Genomic DNA, 15,698 nt, shown 5'->3' on the forward strand with positions numbered 1-15,698 from the left:
TTCCTCTCTCTCTCCCTCTTTTGTTTTTGTAGATATTGTATTAAAACCCAAGTGTCTGTATAGTTAATATATAGCAGCTTATGTGTAAAGGCTATTTTAAACACTAAAAAGCTTTTAATTTTATGTGATAACCCCAGTGGGTGGCTCCAGTTCTTTGCACCTCCTCCATCAGCTTTTCCTTCTGGCTCTGGCCAGCCTGATCCAGGGTGGGGTGTCCCTGCCCCCCATGGCAGGAGGGTTGGAATGAGATGATCCTTGTGGGGCCTGCCAACCCTGACTGATTCTGTGATGCTATGATCCAGGAAGGGGGAGAGCTTGGTTGCAGCTCTGCTTTCCACATTGGGCTTCTCCATTTAAGAAGGACATTGAGAGTCTGGAAGGTGTCCAGAGAAGGGCAACCAGGCTGGGGAGGGGTCTGGAGCACAGCCCTGGGAGGAGAGGCTGAGGGAGCTGGGGTTGCTTAGCCTGGAGAGGAGGAGGCTCAGGGGAGACCTTCTTGCTCTCTCCAACTCCCTGCAGGGAGGTTGGAGCCAGGTGGGGGTTGGTCTCTTCTCCCAGGCAAGCAGCAGCAGAACAAGAGGACACAGTCTCAAGCTGTGCCAGGGGAGGTTCAGGCTGGATGCTAGGAAGAAATTCTTCCCAGAGAGAGAGATTGGCCACTGGAATGTGCTGCCCAGGGAGGTGGTGGAGTCCCCATCCCTGGAGGTGTTCAAGAGGGGCTTGGATGTGGCACTTGGTGCCATGGTTTAGCTGTCAGGAGGTGTTGGGTCACAGGTTGGACTTGGTGATCTCTGAGGTCTTCTCTAACCTTATGGATTCTATGATCTATGAATTTCAGCCTCTGGGCAGGAGGAGGTGGTTTAGGAGCTGAAGATGATAGGCAGCTGGGAGCTGCATGGGGTTTATGGTGCTTCAGAAGTGCTTCCAGTCCAGTGTGTGCCAGGGACCCTGTCAAGGCTCATTGCCAAGCTGAGTCACAGATGATTGGGGTGCAGGGGCTGGACCCCTCCCTGCAGGTTACTGCCACCTGAGTGGACACAAGACCTCACCATTCCTCACAGGTGCTGCAGCTCTGAGCTACTGACCAACACTGAGGCAGAAGTTCTGTCCCCTTCAGCTGCTCTTCATGATTGAGCTTCTCCCTCCCTCAGCATGGCAGGAGTAGGGACACAGGGGAGGCTGAAGCCAGTTTGTGAAGCAAAGGACACAGGGAGGCTGAAGCCAGTTTGTGAAGCAAAGGACAGAGGGGAGGCTGAAGCCAGTTGGTGAAGCAAAGGACACAGGGAGGCTGAAGCCAGTTGATGAAGCAAAGGACACAGGGGAGGCTGAAGCCAGTTTGTGAAGCAAAGGACACAGGGGAGGCTGAAGCCAGTTTGTGAAGCAAAGGACACCAGGGGAGGCTGAAGCCAGTTTGTGAAGCAAAGGACAGCTGGAGGAGAGATGTTGCAGGTATGAGCTGGAGCAGGTTTTGCTGCCTGCAGACCTAGGGGATGGATCTGCTGGCAGAACCCATCAGTGCTCCAAGTGACTATTCCCTCTTCCTGCACCCAAACTCCAGCAGGCACAAGCTAGGATCATTAGGACACCATGCTGCAGACTAAGTGGTAAGCCTTAAACCATGCTCTGTTTGTCATGCAAGGTAAGGGCTCCCAGCCCAGGTCTGAGTGGTTCATGGGCAGAGCTCTGAATCTGAGGCAGGTTCTCTCTTGTGAGCTGGTAGAGATCAAGCAGCCAAGGGAGAGACAAAGCTATTTTGGGGCAGCTGTTACAAATGGAGGCACTGTTTGCTCTGGCTTGGGGTAGAGTGATTTGCACAGCTCCTCATTTCCCTCTGTCCTCTCCTCATGTCCTTTGCAAGCATGCTAATGACTCACAAATGAGACTCTGCTTGCAGGGCTCCCCACATGCTCCCTGTCAAGCCACATCTGTGGGCATAGGATGCAAAGTGGTCTGAGGCAGCACTTCCCAGGGAGGTGGATGTTAAATGGTCACCATTTTGGGTGTGCTCTGGCAGCCTTTTGCTCCAGGGCCTGATGGACTCCAGCTGGCCAAGTGTCAATTGTCTGCAGGTGACTGGAACTCCCTGGCCAATTTCCTCACCTGTCTCTCCCTTCCTCCATTTCCTCCCACTCTGCCCTGTGCTCCTAAAAGCAGAGGAGGAAGCACTCTGGGAGGGCTCCAGCTCTGCTGCCAGAAAGAAGCAGTGGAGGTGAATGGGATTTGGGTTGGGTTTTTTTTTCTCTTCTCTGTTTCTGGAATGATGATCAAAAGTTGCTCAATGCTTCTCTGCTCTGAAGTCCCAGCACTGAGGTGAGGAATACTGCTGAGGTCCTCATGAAGACTCTGCTGCAGGCTCCAAGGACTTCCAGGTTAGATGTTTGCTCTATTTTAATCACACTGAGAGCTCTCAGAGAAGAGAGCTCACCACAGATGTATGAACACAGGGCAGAGATACTTCCTCCCCTTACTTTGTCCCCTTTGCTGAGTGTCCCTCTGGGTAGGGGATGTTTGTCTGCTGATCTGGGCCTGGCTTTGGAGGGGGGAGGAGCTTTTTGCTGTGGCTTTGGGTAGAGTGATTTGCACAGCTCTGCCATTTCCCTCTGTCCTGTCCCCATGTCCTTTGCAAGCATGCTAATGCATCACAAATGAGGTGAAATGTGCATGGCCAACATCCTCTCTGTGACCTGCCTACAGCTGCCTTTGCAGGTCAGAAGGGGTTGTACAGGTTCTGGGAAGCATTAGGGAGTGAAAGAGTTGATTGTGGTTGGGGTTTTTGTTTTCCCCATTTATTTAACAGAAACTGAACTCTTGGCTTTGGAAAGTGGAGGGTTTGGGTCATGACTGATGCCAGGGCTGGTGGCAGTGGAGCTCTCTGGGGGCTGGGGCTGGTGGCAGAACTGATTCACAGCTGTGTCTCTGGAGTAGCTCTCTAGCAGTTCCCCCTCTTCATTTACTGGTTGTCTTCACAGCAAAGTGGCCTGGGTGAGGCTTCAACCTCAGATGGCCAAACCTGAGAGATTTGCATGAAGTGTTGGTGCTGGAGGATGTTTGCTGAACTGAGCCTGCTGCTGGAGCAGGTGGCTGGCTGTGGAGTTGATGGGTCCTGCGCTGCTGGGGCCTTGGAGCTCGTTGAGCAGAGCAGAGCCCTGTGGTTTTGCAGCTGAAAATCGCTGCTCCTGGTGCTCAGCCTGCTGGAGAGGCCATGCTTCATAGAAGGGTTGGGGTTGGAAGGGACCTTAAGGCTCAGCCAGTTCCATGGGCAGGGACACCTCACACTACAGCAGGCTGCTCACAGCCACCTCCAGCCTGGCTGCAAACACCTCCAGGCAGGAGGCTTCCACCACCTCCCTGGGCAGCCTGTGCCAGGCTCTCACCACCCTCCTGGGGAACAACTTCTTTTTCCTGTGGTGATTGTGTCTGGGGTCATAGCCTAGAGAGTCATTATGGACAGAATGATCTCCTTCAAATACAGGCAGCTTCTGCTGGGGAGCAGGGGGCAGCGGAGCTGTGGTTTATTGCCTGGCTGAGTCCTCCTCTGGCTCCTCTTTGATGGAGTACTGGCAGTAATCCTCTGTGTTCAGGTCAGGCTTAAGCAAGATGATGTAGCATTTGGGGATGTAGTAGGTCCCCAAGATGCCCAGGCTGGTGGTCAGAATGGTGCAGATCTGAGTAACAGACCTGAGGACCGACTTCAGGGTGGCAAAGAAGGCCAGGAAGAAGATGCAGGTGATGAAGTAGATGAGGATGGCAAACGTGATGCCCCTGGCCATGTTGTACTTCTTGCCGTGGCTCTGCACCATGAAGGTGCCCAGGAGGCAGATGAAGGCCAGGCAGCCGTTGTAGCCATGCAGCAGGACAAAGGCTCCCCAGGACTGCGTGTGGCACACCAGCAGGACCTCCCTGGGCAGCGACTTGTAGTCGGGCAGCAGGGAGTCGGGGCCCAGGAGCAGGTAGCAGCAGCACAAGGAGCACTCGGTGAGGAGGCAGAGGCTGACGAGCAGCCAGGCCCTCTCCGTCACCCAGCGCAGGAGCCTGGGGGCACAGCGAGGGAACTCTGTCACCAGGGTGATCTCCAGGGACTTGACGAAGAAGGTAGAGAAGCACCCAGTGAGGCACAGGGCGTGCAGCACCTGCTGCGCCGTGCAGAGGCGGTCGCTGGGCTCCCCCACGTAGAGGCAGCAGCTGAGGCACAGCAGCCCCAGCCCCAGCAGGGCGAAGAGGCTCAGCCTGCCTCCAGAAGCCTGCACAAGGGGGGTCTGCAGGTTCCTCAGGAAGAGCAGAGCTATCAGGCAGGCGAGGGCCGTGGTGATGGCCATCAGGGTCAGCAGGGCAAGGGCGAGGGGCTCGCTCCACCGCAGGTACCTGTGGCTGCGCTCGTAGCACTGCGTGCTGCGGGCTGGCGACCACTGCCGCTGCAGGCAGGGCGTGCAGGTGGAGCTCTCTGCAGGGACGAGCACGGAACGGCTGGGTTAGAGGGACCTCCAAGATCATCCAGTTCCAGCACCCTTCGCTAGCCCAGGCTGCCCAAGGCCTGACACAACCTGACCTTGAACACCTCCGGGGGGGGAGCATCCACACCTCCCCGGGCAGCCTGTTCCAGTGTCTCAGAAGCAGCTGGTGGCCACCTTGCAGTGGAGTGCTGCTGCTGCCCTGCTGCAGGCAGTCCCTGGGGAGGGGTCACTCATGAGTTAAGGAGCTGCTTTGGGTGCTGCTTTCCCCCTTCCAAAGTGTATTTGATCTCCAAAGCTTTTGACAGTTCCATCTCACTTTCTCCCCTCTACTTCTCCACCCTCCCCCCAAGAGGATCCACATCTATCTTGGCTTCATTTCCCTTCCCCAGGCACTCCACCAGCTTCCCAAAGATGCCAGCACTTCATTGCATGCCTCTCTTCCTCCTGTGACCCCAGAGGGTTATCATACCCTTCTCTCCTACCTCTTGAGATAAAACCTATGCATGGTCCTTGTGCATGTTCTGTGGGATCAGCAGAGGAGGGCCCCCCAGGGGAGATCTGGAAGGTGCCCAGAGAAGGGCAATGAGGCTGGGGAGGGGTCTGGGGCACAGCCCTGGGAGGAGAGGCTGAGGGAGCTGGGGTTGCTTAGCCTGGAGAAGAGGAGGCTCAGGGGAGACCTTCTTGCTCTCTCCAACTCCCTGAAGGGAGGCTGTAGCCAGGTGGGGGTTGGTCTCTTCTCCCAGGCAAGCAGCACCAGAACAAGAGGACACAGTCTCAAGCTGTGCCAGGGGAGGTTCAGGCTGGATGTTAGGAAGAAATTCTTCCCAGAGAGATTGGCCATTTGGGATGTGCTGCCCAGGGAGGTGGTGGAGTCCCCATCCCTGGAGGTGCTCAAGACGAGACTGGATGGGGAGCTTGGTGCCATGGTTTGGTTGATCAGATGGTGCTGGGGGGTAGGTTGGACTGGATGATCTCTGAGGTCTCTTCCAGCCTGGTGAATTCTATTCCTATTCCATCTGCAGAGCAAAGACTCTGCTCTGGCAGTGTTTCATGGAGGGAGAGCTCACAACTGCTTGGTCCCAGCTCTCTGGCTCTGTCTCTTCAACCAGTAGCCAGGTGTAATAGGGAGAGTTAAAGCCCCTCAGTTTCTCAGGCCTCACCTGTTCTGCTCCAGAAGGTGTTCTCTGGGCAGTCTGTGCAGTCATAGCAGCAGAGGTGGAATCCTTTGATTTCTCTGACCTGTCCTGGTTCACAGTGCTTCATGCACTCTGATGTAGGCTCCTAGACAGAAGCAGTGATGGAAGTCAGGCAGAAGTCTTTCAGGAGAAGCAGCACACCACCAAAGCAATGAGAAGAGATCAGCTGGGCTGGAATCTTAGTGCTGGGAGTAGCCCTTTCTGCTTTGGCCCAGGGGAGATGGATCACCAGATTGGGGAGGAGCAAACTGAGTCCCAGACCAAGCCTGTAGAGGCAGCGTGCTGGGTAGGAGCTGCTCAGCAGCAGCCCTGAAGTGACAAAGCTTCCTCCCCTTTGTGGCTCTCTATGCTGTAGACCACTCCTTACCTTTTGATCTGCAGTGTGAAAGTGGATCAGGGAGCTGTTGATGTCCAAGGACCCCTCATAGTCCCCCACAGGCAGGTATGTGAGGCTGTTGTTCTTCCAGGACCAGAAGATGAGCTTGTAGCCTGTGTGTGTGCCATGGGCTTGATCAAACCTGAAGCTCTGCCCATTCACCTGGAATGGGAAGGTGTTCATGAAGTGCAGCAGCTGAGGAGAAAGGGACAGGCACAGGAATTACTGCTGCAGCTGGTGCTCCTGGCTGGAGGGTGACAGTGCAGTGAGCTGATTTCAGTCCCTGCTGGGGGCTAAGACTGGGACTAGCACCTCTGACTCTGCTCTTAACTGCTCACTTGTGCCAAGCACAAGCAGTGGGAACAAGAGTGCAGCCCTGGAGAAGGTCCTGGGGAGGAGAGGGGGCACTGCAGCCCGGGAGAGGGGCAGAGGAGGGACTGCAGCCCGGGAGAGGAGACTGCAGCCCTAGGCAGCAGCAGAGAAGGTGCAGTGTGTTGGTGCAGGGACTGACTGGCTGAGGGAATGGCCAAGGCTGCATCACCACCAGGACAGGACCCAGTGGAGTGCTCAGGGTCAGGCTAGATGGGGCTGTCAGCAAGCTGATGCCCCTGGAGATGTCCCTGCTGGCTGCAGGGGGTTGGGCTGGGTGAGCTCTGGAGGTGCACTTGGAGGTTCCCTCGCTCCCGGTCTGTGCGCAGCTCCCATGGACAGAGAATCGCTCTGTGTGTGTCCCGGCCCTGGCTCACCTGCCAAGATCTGATGGGTGCTGTGGGGCAGGCTTGGTGGGTGCAGCCCAGAGCCCTGTGCAGGGCATGAGCCACGCTGTAGACAGCCACATGCACTGGCTGGACTTGGGAGAGGCTGAGCGTGGGCCAGATGTCCCCCAGCGAGACGTGGTCGCAGGGCCGGCAGCGCGCGTGCGGCGCGTCCGAGCCCAGCAGCTGGCTGGCTTCCCTGGACTCCTGGCAGAAGTCCTCCTGCTGGACAGAGGTGAAGAGGTCAGTGACATACTCCTGGAAGCCAGGGACTGGGCCTGTCTTTATGATAAAGCCTAAGACTGTCCCAATGCTCTGCACGTGTGGCACGGCGGCAGCCGTGTCGGACAGAATCCAGGCTTCGGTGCCGATCCAGACTTTCTTGCTCAGCCCCATCCTGATGCTGTGCCTCAGCAGGGCCTGGGCTGGCTTGTTGTAGGCAAAGAGGATGATGATGTTGACCTTGGTCTTGTTGATTGCTGTAATGGTGTCTTGCAGGTGGGCTGTGGCTTGGGGGTCTGTGAGGTCTGTGGGGATCGTCCCCTCGAAGGCGATGCAGATGCTGTGGTCCCCGGCCACGCTGGAGAACTGCACCTGGGCTCCTCGCCCGTACTCGTCGTCACTTCCAATGGTGGCAATCCAGTTCCAGCCAAACTTGTTCACCAGCTGCACCACAGCCTCCACCAAGCTCTTCTCGCTGGGCACGGTGCGGTAGAAGGAAGGATACAGCTCGGGGTCGCTGAGCTGCTCGCTGCTGCTGCCGTAGCTGACCTGCAGCGGGGAGGAGGAGCAGGGAGGAAGGGAAAGAGGGAAGCTGGGGGAAGTGTTCACAGCCCAGGCCATCCCCAACCACCTTGGCTTAGTCTCAGTGCACTGGATTTGCCAACACACTGGGTCAGGGTGGTGGGGAGACAGAGCCCCTCTGAAGGGACACATCCAGCAGGGCTGCCTTTACCCAGCCAGCCACGGGCTGGCCAAGCAGTGCCTCTGGCAGCACTCTCCCATGGGCCTTCCACTGCTGGCTGTGTCCATCATCATGGCTCCAGGCCTCATCAGAGAAGGGCAGTGAAGCTGGTGAAGGGTCTAGGGCACAAGTCTTGTGAGGAGGAGCTGAGGGAACTGAGGTTGTTCAGTCTGGAGAAGAGGAGGGTGAGGGGAGACCTCATGGCTCTCCACAGCTACCTGAAAGGAGGCTGCAGCCAGGTCTCTGTTCTTAAGGAACAGGAACAGCATGAGTGGAAATGGCCTCAAGTTGCTCCAGGGAAGGTTTAGGTTGGAGGTTAGGAGCAGTTTCTTTGCTGCAGGAGTGGTCAGGGATTGGAAGAGGCTGCCCAGGGAGGTGGTGGAGTCCCCATCCCTGGAGGTGTCCAGGAAATGTGTGGACATGGCAGTTTGGGATATGGTTCAAAGCTCATCAGGTCCAAGCTGTCACCCAACACCTCCTGACAGCTAAACCATGGCTCCCAGTGCCGCATCCAATCCCCTCCTGAACACCTCCAGGGATGGGGACTCCACCACCTCCCTGGGCAGCACATCCCAGTGGCCAATCTCTCTTGCTGGGAAGAATTTCTTCCTAGCATCCAGCCTGAACCTGCCCTGGCACAGCTTGAGACTGTGGCCTCTTGTTGTGGTGCTGCTTGCCTGGGAGAAGAGCCCAACCCCCACCTGGCTACAGCCTCCCTGCAGGGAGTTGCAGAGAGCAAGAAGGTCTCCCCTGAGCCTCCTCTTCTGCAGGCTAAGCAGCCCCAGCTCCCTCAGTGGGACCTCTTGGCTCTGCAGAGGGTTTACCTGTGGGATCAGGAAGAAGCTGAAGAGTTGGGCTGTGGCCAGGCAGAGGTCTGACTTGTGCGGCCCGATGACGGCCGTCACCCGCGGCTGGTAGTCGCTGTAGTTGCAGCGCACCTCGATGCCCCTGGTGCCCTGGCGGGTCAGGAAGAGCAGGCTGGGCTGCAGGGCCACCAGGGGCTCCAAGCAGGTGTCGTACATGTCGTAGCCCAGCCTCACCCCGGGCAGGAGGGAGGTGGAGTTGTTGATCTCCTCGATGGCAAACTTCATGGCGAGAGCCCAGATCAGCCCGTCGGCAAACAGCCTGCAGGAGCAGGCAGGGGGTGAGGGGGCTGCAGGCAGGGAGGGGAGGGGAGGCGGCTGCAGGCAGGGAGGGGAGGGGAGGCGGCTGCAGGCAGGCAGGGGGGTGAGGTGAGGTGGCTGCAGGCAGGCAGGGGGGTGAGGTGAGGTGGCTGCAGGCAGGCAGGGAGGGGGCGAGGTGGCTGCAGGCAGGCAGGGAGGGAGGGGGCGAGGTGGCTGCAGGCAGGGAGGGAGGGAGGCGAGGTGGCTGCAGGCAGGGAGGGAGGGAGGCGAGGTGGCTGCAGGCAGGGAGGGAGGGAGGCGAGGTGGCTGCAGGCAGGGAGGGAGGGAGGCGAGGTGGCTGCAGGCAGGGAGGGAGGGAGGCGAGGTGGCTGCAGGCAGGGAGGGAGGGAGGGGGCGAGGTGGCTGCAGGCAGGCAGGGAGGGAGGGGGCGAGGTGGCTGCAGGCAGGGAGGGAGGGAGGCGAGGTGGCTGCAGGCAGGGAGGGAGGGAGGGGGGCGAGGTGGCTGCAGGCAGGCAGGGAGGGAGGGGGCGAGGTGGCTGCAGGCAGGGAGGGAGGGAGGCGAGGTGGCTGCAGGCAGGGAGGGAGGGAGGCGAGGTGGCTGCAGGCAGGGAGGGAGGGAGGCGAGGTGGCTGCAGGCAGGGAGGGAGGGAGGGGAGGTGGCTGCAGGCAGGGAGGGAGGCGAGGTGGCTGCAGGCAGGGAGGGAGGGAGGGGAGGTGGCTGCAGGCAGGGAGGGAGGCGAGGTGGCTGCAGGCAGGGAGGGGGCGAGGTGGCCGCAGGCAGGGAGGGGGCGAGGTGGCTGCAGGCAGGCAGGGAGGGAGGCGAGGTGGCTGCAGGCAGGCAGGGAGGCGAGGTGGCTGCAGGCAGGGAGGGGGCGAGGTGGCTGCAGGCAGGCAGGGAGGCGAGGTGGCTGCAGGCAGGCAGGGAGGCGAGGTGGCTGCAGGCAGGGAGGGGGCGAGGTGGCTGCAGGCAGGGAGGGAGGCGAGATGGCTGCAGGCAGGGAGGGAGGGGAGGTGGCTGCAGGCAGGCAGGGAGGCGAGGTGGCTGCAGGCAGGGAGGGAGGGGAGGTGGCTGCAGGCAGGGAGGGAGGGGAGGTGGCTGCAGGCAGGGAGGCGAGGTGGCTGCAGGCAGGCAGGGAGGGAGGCGAGGTGGCTGCAGGCAGGGAGGCGAGGTGGCTGCAGGCAGGGAGGGAGGGGAGGTGGCTGCAGGCAGGGAGGGAGGGGAGGTGGCTGCAGGCAGGGAGGCGAGGTGGCTGCAGGCAGGCAGGGAGGGGGCGAGGTGGCTGCAGGCAGGGAGGGAGGGAGGCGAGGTGGCTGCAGGCAGGGAGGGGGCGAGGTGGCTGCAGGCAGGGAGGGAGGCGAGATGGCTGCAGGCAGGGAGGGAGGGGAGGTGGCTGCAGGCAGGGAGGGAGGGGAGGTGGCTGCAGGCAGGCAGGGAGGCGAGGTGGCTGCAGGCAGGCAGGGAGGGAGGCGAGGTGGCTGCAGGCAGGGAGGGAGGGGAGGTGGCTGCAGGCAGGCAGGGAGGGGAGGTGGCTGCAGGCAGGGAGGGAGGGGAGGTGGCTGCAGGCAGGGAGGGAGGGGAGGTGGCTGCAGGCAGGGAGGGGGTGAGGTGGCTGCAGGCAGGGAGGGAGGCGAGGTGGCTGCAGGCAGGCAGGGAGGGAGGCGAGGTGGCTGCAGGCAGGCAGGGAGGGAGGCGAGGTGGCTGCAGGCAGGGAGGGAGGCGAGGTGGCTGCAGGCAGGCAGGGAGGGAGGCGAGGTGGCTGCAGGCAGGGAGGGGAGGTGGCTGCAGGCAGGCAGGGAGGGAGGCGAGGTGGCTGCAGGCAGGCAGGGAGGGAGGGGAGGTGGCTGCAGGCAGGGAGGGAGGCGAGGTGGCTGCAGGCAGGGAGGGAGGGAGGCGAGGTGGCTGCAGGCAGGGAGGGGGCGAGGTGGCTGCAGGCAGGGAGGGAGGGAGGCGAGGTGGCCGCAGGCAGGGAGGGGAGGGGAGGTGGCCGCAGGCAGGGAGGGGAGGGGAGGTGGCCGCAGGCAGGGAGGGGAGGGGAGGTGGCCGCAGGCAGGGAGGGAGGGGGCGAGGTGGCCGCAGGCAGGGAGGGGAGGGGAGGTGGCCGCAGGCAGGGAGGGGAGGGGAGGTGGCTGCAGGCAAGGAGGGGGTGAGGTGGCTGCAGGCAGGCAGGGAGGGAGGGGAGGTGGCTGCAGGCAGGCAGGGAGGGAGGCGAGGTGGCTGCAGGCAGGGAGGGGGCGAGGTGGCTGCAGGCAGGGAGGGGGCGAGGTGGCTGCAGGCAGGGAGGGGGCGAGGTGGCTGCAGGCAGGGAGGGGGCGAGGTGGCCGCAGGCAAGGAGGGGGTGAGGTGGCCGCAGGCAAGGAGGGGGTGAGGTGGCTGCAGGCAGCTGATCTCTGAGGTCCTTTCCAAGCCAATCCATCCTGATTTGGGGACTTCTCTCTCTCCCCCCCCCAGCCCAAACTCCACCTGAGCTCCTGGAGCCACCATTCCCCTTACCTCTCACACCCGACCAGGCTGGGCTCTGCTCGCGCCGTCAGGTTGGTGGCGTCCGTCCCAAAAGGGAACAAACCTCCTAGGATGTAGTCCCCAGGCCTGCTGAACTGGGCTGACAGGCAGCTGGGCTTGAGGGCTGCTGCCCAGCCCAAGGCCAGGCACAGCAGCAGGGCAGGGACCATTGGGTGCCTCTTGCAGGGAGTGCTTCAAGGCAGTCTGCAGGTGGCTGTGGGAGAGGCAGCACAGGGCAGGGGCTGCAGGCTCAGCAGCTCTGGGCAGGCTCTTTAAGTAGAACTGGGGGAGAGGGAAATAATGGGGGGGGAGGATTTGGTTAGCAAAATGCATCCTCTGTGCTCAGTGGGCAGTAGTCAAATGCCCAGCAGCACCCATGGGGTTGCAAACCACTGACCCAACCCTGCTTTCCTTCGCCTTCAGCAGTGGCTTAGCCATTGCCCCAGCTCTGGGAATGGTATTTGCTGTGGGACAGGAGGTAAAATCCAGTGCCCCACCCTCATTTGGGTGCCTTCTTTTGCCTCCACCCCAGCCAAAGAAGCAGCAGCATCACTGCTGGCATGTCTTGGCACAGGCTGCCCCTGTTCAGTCCTCAGAGAGGATCTGTGAGGCTTCTGGCATGGGGAACAGATCTGAGTGCAGCTCATTGTCCCAGTGAGCTTCAGAGGGAAGTGCTGAGCAGCCTGAGCTAAAGGGCAGTGGCAGGAGCCTGGCACAGCAGTGATCTGTATTGGTTTTGCTTCAAATTCAAGGTCACAACAGAGGGAGAACCAAATCCTCCTTGGTGCCTCACAGGGACTTGTCTAGAGCAGGCCACTCCTACACTGTGAGGTGGGTGAGGGATCCCTTGGCTCTACTGCTGCCTGCAGGGAGTTGTTAGGTGGCTGAGCTATGAGAACTTGAGCTGAAAAGTTCTGGTTTAGGCCCCAGTGCTGCAGTGTGGTGCTTTAGGGGGTGCCAGGGTCTGCATTTCTTCTCCTCTCAGGTTGGCATTTCAGCCAGCAGGATCAATCTGAGCTGGGGAGTTCCATTTCTTGCCTTCTGTTGGCTCCCTCTATCTTTAGAGCAGCATAAACCCCACTGCTGCTGCCAAAGGCACTTTGGCCACGGGGTTAGAGGGGTGTTCCATGTGTGCAGAGAAGCAGGGGCAGTGTAGGAAGCCTCTCTGAGTGCTGCAGGCTGGGGGGTTCTGCAGCAAGGTGACACAGAAATAGTGTGTGTGTCCCCCTTGAAGGACACCTCCCCCTCAACAGAGTGTTAGCTTTGACTATGTCACTTAGACAAGCTCCAGATACAACCTCAGCTGCACAGAGGGGACAGAGAAGAGGCTGCCTGGATGGTGCAGGAGTCACAAGGAAGCAGTTGCCTCCTCCCAGCCATCCCTTCCCAGCAGATCAAGTGCCTGGTGTGGCACAGGAGGCAGCTGGTGATGGACTTTGTGCCTAGTACTCAAACTCCCTCTAGTGAAGTTTGTTGGAGGTTGATCAGTGGCTGCATGGAACAGGCTGCTGGGGAGGGGCAAGGGATCACAGAATGCCAGCTAGGAAGGGACCCCAAGGACCATCTGCTCCAAGCTTTCTAGGTGGAGCTGCACTGAGCTGCCCCAGCCCCCTGACTTCAAATATCCAGTGTAGGGCAATCCACTGCTGGCCTTGGGAGAGGAATCCAACCTCTGACTCTGCTCAAGGGGAAGTATTTCCTCCTGGAAGTCCAATGGGAATCTCCCCAGCAGTGACTTGTCCCCCTTGTGATGAGTTCCCCTTGTGGAGTCTCCATCCTCCTGGTAGCCACCCTTGATGTACTGGCCCATGGCAGTAAGGTCTCCCCTAAGCTTTCTCAAGGCTGAACAACCCCAGCTCTCAGCCTTTCCCCACAGGGCAAGTGTGAGTAGGTAACACTCTGACAGAATCAGTAGGGGTGGAAAAGCCTCCAAGATCATCAGGGTGAGAGAATCAGGGTTGGAAAAGCCTCTAAGGTCATCAGGGTGATAGAATCAGTGGGGTTGGAAAAGCCTCTAAGGTCATCAGGGTGATAGAATCAGTGGGGTTGGAAAAGCCTCCAAGATCATCAGGGTGATAGAATCAGGGTTGGAAAAGCCTCTAAGGTCATCAGGGTGATAGAATCAGTGGGGTTGGAAAAGCCTCTAAGGTCATCAGGGTGATAGAATCAGGGTTGGAAAAGCCCTCCAAGATCATCAGCCCCAGCCACCCACCCCACCCCACCATGGCCACTAAACCCTGCCCCAAAGGGAGGTGAAGTCATGTCCCTTCCAGCCCCACAGAAGCAGGAAGCACTCCTAGAAAGGACACTCCCCAGCAGTGTGTTATTCACATCATTTAATGGCCAGTTAGTCAGCTCTCTGTGAGGTAACTGATTCCCTGCATCAGACAGTGTTACATGAGCCCCAGCTGCACCTGGCAGAGACACAATCCAACCATCCCCCAGCCTGGGGGGTTCTCCCCTCCTCCCCCACCCCCCAAACACTCCCATCATCCTGCACTCACACTGTAGCACTCTTTCAGCTGGACAAAGCTGCATGGACAGTTTTGGATGCTTCATGCTGGCTGTGCAGTCATACAGAGACACACCCCAGCTGCTCTGCACAGAGAGAAGCTTCACAAAGCAGTGACTTACAGTACCAGTTGGGATTCCTCCTCAGAGGAGCCATTGCTTGGAGGCAATGTGACACACTCATGGTGACAACACCACCAGCAGCCTGGCTGCAAAGCAGGTTGAGGTGCAGCCAGCAGCTTTGGCTGGACAGATTGGCTTGTGCAGGACACAGAGAGCAGAGATTAACAGGAAGCTGCCCAGGAGGAAGGCTTTGCTTAATGCAGGAGAGAAGGATGGTCCCAGCCAGTAGTGCCACAGACCACCTCCTCCTCCCTGAATTCTAAGGGTTAGCAGCAGTCATGGAGGCTGTGAGCACAAGCTGCAGAGCTGCCCTTCAGCAGCTCTAGTTCCAACCCCCCTCCATGGCAGGGGGTTGGAACTAGATGATCCCTGTGGTCCCTTCCAACCCTGAATGATACTGTGATACTAGAAACTCCTTCCTCAGGACTGTCTTGGAAAAGCTAAAGCCTAACAGAGGGTGAACCCCCCTGGATCTGTTCCAGGGAAGAGGGTGTAAACAAAAGTGGCCAAGTGAGCTCAGGTGTAGGGGTGTTCAGGCACCACCTCCCAAAGCTGTGCTGTCACACAGCTCCTGGCTATTGGTGGATGGCTGCTGAAGTTGCAGTTTGGCTTAACAGAAGAGAAATCAACCTCCCCCCTCCCTTCCCAGGCTGGCTGGGGAGCAGAAGGTGAATCCAGGCAGTAAAAAAAGGAATCCCTTAAGCACACTGAGTAGTGCCTCTCTCACTGCAGAGCCAGAGCTCTACCCAGGCAGCTACACATAAACACAGAACAGGTACAGGCTTTTCTCCTATGAAGTGAGGCATCCTGGATAGCTTTGCCAGTGTGTCAGCTCCCTGCAGGGGAAGGGAGAGGGAGCAAGGACCCAGAGCCTGATGCTCTAGGAAGCAGTTAGCACCTGGTTCATCCTTCATCTCTTCAGCATCCCTCCTCTCAAGGAAGGTCAAGCAGCTGATGCTGGGCAAAGAGCTCCTGGGTGATGCTGTAGACGTTGCAGATGTAGGGCAGAGCCTCGCCCAGCATGGTGACAGCTTCCTCGGGGGTCCCCACGTTCATGATCTCCAGGAAGGCGTTTCGGGGCGGCAGGGCACAGAAGGCCACCGTGGCAGCCTTGCGGATAACCCAGGGGTGGAAGGCGGCCAGGGATGCGTTGTAGGAGTCCGTGCAGATGACAGACGTCCGTGAGTCCTCCTGGCCCGTCCTCAGCCCCTCCAGGAAGAGCTGCAGCCAGCGCAGGGCCCTGTGGAGGCGGAGGACGGTGCGGCACCCGGAGTCGGGGTGGCCAGACCGCTTCTGCAAGTCCACCAGCCCGTTGGCCAGCTCATACTCCACCATGGACTGCAGCGAGACGTACTTCTCTCGCTGCTCGCCGCCGCAGTAGCTCTCCATGATCTGCACCTTGGCCACGGCGTCCTTGGAGACGAAGGAGAAGATGGCTCCCAGGCGGTGCAGGAACCTGCGCGCAGGGGGGAGATGCTCGCGTTAACCGGCGGCAAGCTAAGCGCGGACCCCCGGGGAGAGGCGGCCGAGGGCACTCACCGGATGAGCCCCCGCCAGCCGCACAGGTAGGGGCTCAGCAGCACCTCCCGCCGATCCGTCACGCAGGTCTGGAAAGCGGCGAGAACCTCCCGCAGGCTGAAAGCATCGTCCGCCATCGCGCCCTCGCCGCTACTTCCGCGATACGTCACGCTCAGCCTG

The 15,698-nt window shown here is 59.6% G+C and overlaps 2 protein-coding genes across 2 annotated transcripts; both read right to left on the reverse strand.

Moving 5' to 3' along the window:
- Positions 1-3,410: 3,410 nt before the first annotated feature.
- TAS1R3 (taste 1 receptor member 3) lies at positions 3,411-11,536 on the reverse strand. The gene is made up of 6 exons (XM_068158254.1): positions 11,358-11,536; positions 8,567-8,867; positions 6,770-7,549; positions 6,015-6,218; positions 5,612-5,732; positions 3,411-4,441 (listed from the first exon to the last, which is right to left on the reverse strand). Exons 1-6 carry the CDS (start codon positions 11,534-11,536, stop codon positions 3,513-3,515), a joined length of 2,514 nt encoding a protein of 837 aa, XP_068014355.1. The 3' UTR covers positions 3,411-3,512.
- Positions 11,537-13,687: 2,151 nt separating this feature from the next.
- On the reverse strand, positions 13,688-15,657 carry CPTP (ceramide-1-phosphate transfer protein). Its single transcript, XM_068158277.1, has 2 exons — positions 15,540-15,657; positions 13,688-15,456 (listed from the first exon to the last, which is right to left on the reverse strand). The coding sequence occupies exons 1-2, from the start codon at positions 15,653-15,655 to the stop codon at positions 14,934-14,936; spliced, it is 639 nt and encodes a 212-aa protein (XP_068014378.1). The 5' UTR covers positions 15,656-15,657; the 3' UTR covers positions 13,688-14,933.
- Between the last annotated feature and the right edge of the window lie 41 nt (positions 15,658-15,698).

Source organism: Melanerpes formicivorus, unplaced genomic scaffold (genome assembly GCF_026170545.1).
Source record: "Melanerpes formicivorus ecotype bairdi unplaced genomic scaffold, bMelFor1.0.p_v2 SCAF_39, whole genome shotgun sequence".
Classification (NCBI taxonomy): Eukaryota; Metazoa; Chordata; class Aves; order Piciformes; family Picidae; genus Melanerpes; species Melanerpes formicivorus.

Bases quoted from the DNA above. Each gene is read 5' to 3' on its own strand.
- TAS1R3 (XM_068158254.1), bottom strand. From the start codon at position 11,536: ATGGTCCCTGCCCTGCTGCTGTGCCTGGCCTTGGGCTGGGCAGCAGCC. The intron at 8,868-11,357 runs GTAAGGGGAATG...CTGCTCCTGCAG, and splicing joins AGCCTGGTCGGGTGTGAGAG to GCTGTTTGCCGACGGGCTGA. The intron at 4,442-5,611 runs GTGAGGCCTGAG...TCGTCCCTGCAG, and splicing joins CACCTTCTGGAGCAGAACAG to AGAGCTCCACCTGCACGCCC.
- CPTP (XM_068158277.1), bottom strand. From the start codon at position 15,655: ATGGCGGACGATGCTTTCAGCCTGCGGGAGGTTCTCGCCGCTTTCCAG. The intron at 15,457-15,539 runs GTGAGTGCCCTC...CCCTGCGCGCAG, and splicing joins GGCTGGCGGGGGCTCATCCG to GTTCCTGCACCGCCTGGGAG.